We start from the raw sequence: 6,936 nt of genomic DNA, 5'->3' as shown, positions 1-6,936 counted from the left end.
ATGCGGTGTGGAGGGGGGGACAGGTTTGGCAATATTTCAGGAAGTTAATTGACTGGCGATAGTTTGTGATTACAAGTTACTTTCAGATTGAAGGTAAATAGGTGGAATATTAATAAGTTACAAAGTAAAAGACGGAAAGACTCAAGAGGAACATTTTTTAAATCAAACGAAGTAAATAAAATAGAAATGCCGGGCCAGGCAATGTGTTCTAACTGCATGATGTGAGAGCTGGTGGACTCTTGTGATTTTGGAGTCCCATTATTAAGAATAAGATTGTGAGGGATTGGAAGTGCATGGTAAAATTGGACTGGGTCAGCACAGCTTCCTCAAGGAAAGGTCACGCCTGACAAATCGGTTAAAATTCCAGAGGAGGGAAAGAGCAAGTTAGACAAAGGAGAGCCAGTGGAGATGATCTATCTGCATTTCCAGAAGGTCTTTGACAAGGTGCCACACAGGAGGCTGCTAAATAAGATAAGAGCCCGTGGTGTTAGGGACAAGGTACTGGCCTGGATACAGGATTGGCTGACTGGCAGAAGTCAGAGAGTTGGAATAAAGGGGCCTTTTTCAGAATGGCAATCAGTGACGAGTTGAGTTTAGCAGAGGTCAGTGTTGGCACCACAGTGATTCATGTTATATATTAATGATCTGGATAAAGGAACTGAGGACATTGTTGCTAAGTTTGCAGATGACACAAAGGTAGATGGAGGGACAGATAACATTGAAGAAACAGGGAGGCTGCAGAAGAACTTGGGACAGGCTAGGATTGTGGACAAAGAAGTGGCAGAGAGAATACAGTGTGGGAAAGTATGAGGTTATATACTTTGTGAAGAATAGAGGCATTGACTGTTATCTAAACTTTGAAGGGCTTTGGAAATCTGAAGCACAAAGAATCATGGAGAGACCTAGTTCAGGATTCTGTTACAGTTAACATGCAGGTTCAGCTGGCAGTTAGGAAGGCAAATGCAATATTAGCATTTCATTCAAGCAAGCTGTAATACAAGAGCAGAGATGTACTGCTGAGGCTGTATGAAGCTCTGCTCAGGCTGCATTTGGAATATTGTGAGCAGTTTTGGTCCTCATATCTAAGGAAGGAATGTGCTGGCCTTGGAGGGGATCCAGAGGAGATTTACAAGAATGATCCCAGGGAAGAAAGGGCTTGTTATATGAGGAGTATTTGAGGACTCTGGGTCTGTACTTGATGGAGTTTACAAAGATGGTTGTTTTGGGGGCAGGGAATCTGACTGAAACTTACAGAACACTGAGGGGCCTGAACAGAGTAGGCATGGGGAAGATGTTTCCACTAGCAGGAGAGACTAGGACCCAAAAGGATAGCCTCAGAGTGAAGGGACAACCCTTGAGAACTGAGGTAGCAAGGAATGTCTTCAGCCTGAGAGTGGTGGTGAATCTAAGGAAATCATTGCCACAGAGGGTTGTGGAGGCCAAGTCACTGACTGTATTTAAGAGAGGTTGATCCTTGGTACAGGATCAAGGGTAATGGGGTAAGGAGAGGAGAGTGAGGTTGAGAAACATATCAGCCATGATTGAAAGGCAGAGCAGACTGAGTGGGCTGAATGGCCGATTTCAGCTATATCTTATGGTCTTATAGACAGGAAGAAGCATTTGCCCTTAATAGAGGGATCAGTGACCGTGGGCATATATTTAAGGTAAGGTGCAGGAGGTTTAGAGGAGATGTGAGGAAAAACATCTTCATCCAGAGGGTGGTGGGAATCTGGAACTCACTATCTGTGAGAGTGGGAGAGGTAGAAATCTTCAGAGCATTATTGAAGAACTTAGATGTACACTTCTGATACCTAGGCAGACAAGGCCACGGACCAAGTGCTGGGAAATAGGATTAGAATAGTTAGGTGGTAGTTTTTGACCAGTGTAGACTTGATGGGCCGAAGGGTATTTTCTGTGCTGTCGATCTCTGTGACTGTGTGACAGAAGCTGGTTTGGTGCAGCAAACGTACAGACCCTGACTCCCCTGGTCCTCTTCAAGTTGGACAAGTTGAGGATGGTCATCGCAGTGGGGTGAAGTTGTCTCAGCATCCATAGCAGTGACTAAATCTGCTTCTTAAACATATCACATATGCAGGGGATTGCACAATTGTTAAGACCATGTAGGTGTTCAAGACCAGGGGGAAATGTGCAGAGTCCATTTGGGGGCTGGTGAAGGCTGAAGGAGGTAATGGTTCTCTCGGTCCAGGGAGGATCTGGGTGGTTTGGAGAGCTCTGTGCTTGTTGTTGACTGTGTGTTTCTCACTCAGGAGAGCGGGGTTTTACACAGTGAAACTCAATCCTGGACTGCGACTTGTTTCACTCAACATGAACTTCTGTTCCCATGAGAACTTCTGGCTGTTAGTGAACTCGACTGATCCAGCTGGTCAGCTGCAGTGGCTGGTCAGCATCCTGCAGGAAGCAGAAGACAGCGGTGACAAGGTAATGAGGGAGTGGGCCAGGCAGGCAGTACATTCCTCACCCCAGGCATCTGACGTGAGACTAAACCAGTCGGGTAACAGATTTCAAAGGGCACACAGCTCTGGTGAAACAGTCAATTCTTCAGGAAGTAGAATTTTCTTCAACAAGTGAAAATAATTTACAGCAGAAGCAGTGTTTCCCTCTGGGAGGGGAGTGAATTAAAGATGAATGGAGGTTTGCAAGTTGCAGTTTGTTATGGAATTTGTCAGAGTGATGGAGGGAATTGAAGAATAGAAAACAACAGGAACAGGAGTAGGCCCAAAAACAGAAAGACCTGCAGATGCTTTAGTTTAGAAACAAAATCAGAAATTACTGGAAAAATTCAGCAGGTCTGGCAGCATTTCAAGTCCTGTGACCCTTCCTCAGATCAATTTCTATTTTTGTTTCTGATATACAACATCTGCAGGTCTTGTTTTAACAGGAGTAGGCCATTCGGCCCCTTGAGACTGTTCCATCATTTTAATAAGCCTATGGCGATCCACCTATCCTGTGAGGAATCAATGACTATCTAATTTCATGTACTCAATAACTGAGAATTCAAATGAATCACGGTCCTTTGGGTCCTTGCCTTGGTCCTAAATGACCAGTACCATACTTTGTGACACTTTCCCACCTCACCTCTTTGATTCCCCAACTTGAGAAAGCATTCTCCTAGCATCTACCCTGTGACACTCCTGAGGAATTTTGTCCTTCAGGTTACTCATTCTTCTGGTTCAGTGGAGATTGCAAGAGGGCAGTAGGGGCAGCACCAGGCATACCTGAAGACGAGGTGCTGACCTGGTGAAGCTACCAAACTTGCAGAGTCACAAAGTGTGGTGCTGGAAAAGCACAGCAGGTCAGGCAGCATCTGAGGAGTGGGAGAGTGATGTTTCGAGCATTAGCTCCTCGTCACATTCCACAAGACTCTCTTCCTCGGATGCTGCCTGACCTGCTGTGCCAACACCACACTTGTTGACTCTGACTCTCAAGCATCTGCAGTCCTCAGTTTCTCTGAGAAAAGGCCATTCAACTTGAAACATTAACTCCGTTTCTCACTTTACAAACATTGATATTCATGGTGTTTCCAACACTTTGTTTTTATTCTTGTGGGAGAGCCCAACACATCAGTGCATTAGATAAGGCTGAAGCATTTGCAACAATCCAGCCAGAAGAACCAGATGGATAATCTATCTCGTCCTTCAGAGGTCCCCTGTATTACAGATGACAGTTTTCGAGGCAGATCTATTCACACCACGTGATACCAAGAAACCTTGGAGGCTCTGAATACTGCTCCAGAATTTGCCACTCCCCTAGCCAAGCTCTTCTAGTGCAACTGCAACATTGGCATCTCCCTGTCAATGGGGAATATTGCCCAGGTGTGTCCTGTCCACACAAAACAGGACAAAACCAACCCAGTCAGTTACCGCCCAATCAGTCTACTCTCAATCATCTGTAAAGTGATGGAATCAATCAGTGTGTCATCAACAGTGCTACCAAGCAACACCTGCTCAGCTTGCATGATATTCATGCCATACAAATGCCAGACACTTGACCATCTCCAATAAGAGGCAATCTGATTACCGTCCCTTGAAATTCAGTGGTTGTATCAACATCCTGAAGAGTTACCACTAATTAAAACCTCAACTGGACTTGCCATGTACAGGGAGTCTTTGAGTTACAAGCAGGATACATTATTGAGTCCGTTTGCCAGTTGTTTTGTACACTGGTTGGAACACAATGCAGGGCGGTGGAAAGTAGTGGTTTGTAAGTACCGGAAACAGCCTTACGTTGGGCCTTTAAAATCACACTCCTGTATGGGATTGCATTCAAAAGTCATAAATCGGAAACCTCCAGTGGTTACAAGAACAGGTCAGAGGCTAGGACTACTGCTGTGAGTAACTCACCTTGTGACTCCCCGGAGCCTGTCTACAAGGCACAAGTCAAGAGCATGATGGAATACTCGCCACGTGCCTGGATGGAGGCAGCTCCAAGAAGCTTGACACCATCCAAAACAAAGCAGTTGCTTAATTGGCACCACATCCACCACCGACGTTCAGTAGCAGCAGTGTGTACTATCTACAAGATGCACTGCAGAAATTCACCCAAGTTTCTGAGACGGCACATTCCAAACCCTTGTCCTCTTCCTTCCAGAAGGTCAAAGGCAGCAGATACATGGGGACACCACCTCCTGCAAGTTCCCTCCAAGCCACTCGCCATCCTGACTTTCTCTAAGTGTCCTTTCCAGGAGCTGGGTAGATTCTAGCACCGTCCATATACTCGTGCTTGGCCTAGTGGCCTGAGTTACCCCATTTTCTCTCTTTCCAGGGAAATTACAATTCCAAACTTGGGATCATAGGAGCAGCATAGGCCTTCTTTCAATCCACAAGGAATGTCCTTGAAACCAAATCTAGACAATTAAAATCAACACATCCTTAATCTCCATAGCCACTACTTTTCAATATACAGGTTGTCAACTCAAGAAGATTTTCTCCATGTTTAAATTAATATTTATTTGTTTGAGTCCCTCACACTTGCCAAATCCTTGGTTCCCAAATTTCTGGGTTTTTTTGTGATTTCTATCAGAAGACAAAGTTAAAAATCAGACAACACCAGGTTATAGTCTAACAGGTTTATTTGGAAGCACTAGCTTTTGGAGCGCTGCTCCTTCATCAGATAGCTATCGGACTATAACCAGGTGTTATGTGATTTTTAACTTTGTCCACCCCAGTCCAACACCGGCTCCTCCATATCAGAAGGCAGACTTTTTTTTTTAAACAGGTCTGCCTTTTCCTTCTGTAGCTTGTTATCATTTCTGTTCCAACTGTCTAATTGATCCGTTGAACACCTCGCCGCTGAATTGTGTTAGTACTGGTGGTGTCTGTTGTTTTGCAAATTTCCTGTTGCTGTGCTCAGTAACCGGCTGTGGTGTGACAGTCGGCTGATTCTGACACTCAAGAAAGACGTTGGTTTAGTATGTTTCAATGTTGTGGTTTCTCGCAGTTCAAAATGGAAAGCATTATCTCTGATACCTTTGGCTTCACCATAAGAGATGAAATGTTTCATTAGCTTCCTTAAAATATCTCACACGCAATGACCAGCTGAGAAATACACAAATATCCAGTTTGGTGAACAGGGAGGGAAAGGCAGTGGCAGACTGAGTGTGGAGTACAATTTGGGTTTTGAGGAGTGTGCAAGCAGGAATGGTGTGCTGCTGTTTGTAATTCTTGGTAAGGCAGTCTGCTGTCACGGTGTCAGGTTTGTGTGTTTTACCCTATCTTCGCACAACAGTTTTGTCACATACGTCATCCAACTATGCTGTGGCTAGCCCCTTTCTGCTGTTCTCCACTTTGCCCCTGAGAAGAGAGATCTCCTCTGTTCTGATCAAGTGGCTGGTAATTGTCTTTCCTTGCTGTCCATTTTGAGAACTCTCTCTAATCTTGCAATGTCAAGCACCTCTGCGTCTAATTAGTCTTATAATCTGTATGTGGAGTTTTGAGTGATCCAGAGATTCAGAGGTCTGGAGGCCATGGCAGATTGTGGAATTTGAATTTTTAAACAGACTCAAATCCAATGTACCATGGGCTTTTTAGGGACAGGATCCTCACTGGTCACAGGTGGTGAGATATCCATGCATGCTGGTCCAACCAACAACAACCATATGCTGTGAATCAGTAAAAGGAATCCACATCTCACAGACCATTATTTCTTTTAAAGCTCCTTACTCAGTGGCCAAGTTTCTGAGGTATCAGGAAAATGGATAGATTGTAGAATCTTATGAGATTCTTCTCCTTGTCATAAAGTAGAGCTTTCTTCCAGTTACAATGTCCTTCATCTTCATAGAATTTTTTTCTGGCTGTCTCCATCCTTCTCACTTGTGTAGCATTCGGCCATCTTTAGTTATCATTAAGACAATAGACAATAGGTGTAGGAGTAGGCCATTCTGCCCTTCGAGCCTGCACCACCATTCAATATGATCATGGCTAATCATCCTTAATCAGTGTCCTGTTCCTTCCTTATCTCCATAACCCTTGATTCCACAATCCTTGAGAGCTCTATCCAACTCTTTCTTAAATGAATCCAGAGACTGGGCCTTCACTGCAGTCTGGGGCAGAGCATTCCACACAGCCACCACTCTCTGAGTGAAGAAGTTTCTCCTCATCTCTGTCCTAAATGGTCTACCCCGTATTTTTAAGCTGTGTCCTCTGGTTCGGCACTCACCCATCAGAGGAAACATGTTTCCTGCCTCCAGAGTGTCCAATCCTTTAATAATCTTATATGTCTCAATCAGATCCCCGCTCAGTCTTCTAAACTCAAGGGTATACAAGCCCAGTCGCTCCAGTCTTTCAGTGTAAGGTAATCCCGCCATTCCAGGAATTGACCTCGTGAACCTACGCTGCACTCCCTCAATAGCCAGAATGTCTTGCCTCAAATTTGGAGACCAAAACCGCACACAATATTCCAGGTGCGGTCTCACCAGGG

General features: G+C 44.8%; 1 protein-coding gene across 1 annotated transcript in view; it reads left to right on the top strand.

The window, feature by feature from the left end:
- smpd1 (sphingomyelin phosphodiesterase 1) overlaps nt 1-6,936 on the top strand; it is a 21,978-nt gene that overhangs the window by 3,777 nt on the left and 11,265 nt on the right. Inside the window, exon 2 of the mRNA XM_043692733.1 lies at nt 2,268-2,585. Coding sequence (XP_043548668.1) covers nt 2,268-2,585 — 318 coding nt within the window. The remainder of the gene's footprint in view (nt 1-2,267; nt 2,586-6,936) is intronic.

Source organism: Chiloscyllium plagiosum, chromosome 6 (assembly GCF_004010195.1).
Source record: "Chiloscyllium plagiosum isolate BGI_BamShark_2017 chromosome 6, ASM401019v2, whole genome shotgun sequence".
Classification (NCBI taxonomy): Eukaryota; Metazoa; Chordata; class Chondrichthyes; order Orectolobiformes; family Hemiscylliidae; genus Chiloscyllium; species Chiloscyllium plagiosum.
The sequence above is the reverse complement of the archived record's forward strand: the minus strand, read 5'-3'. Positions and strand labels throughout refer to the sequence as shown.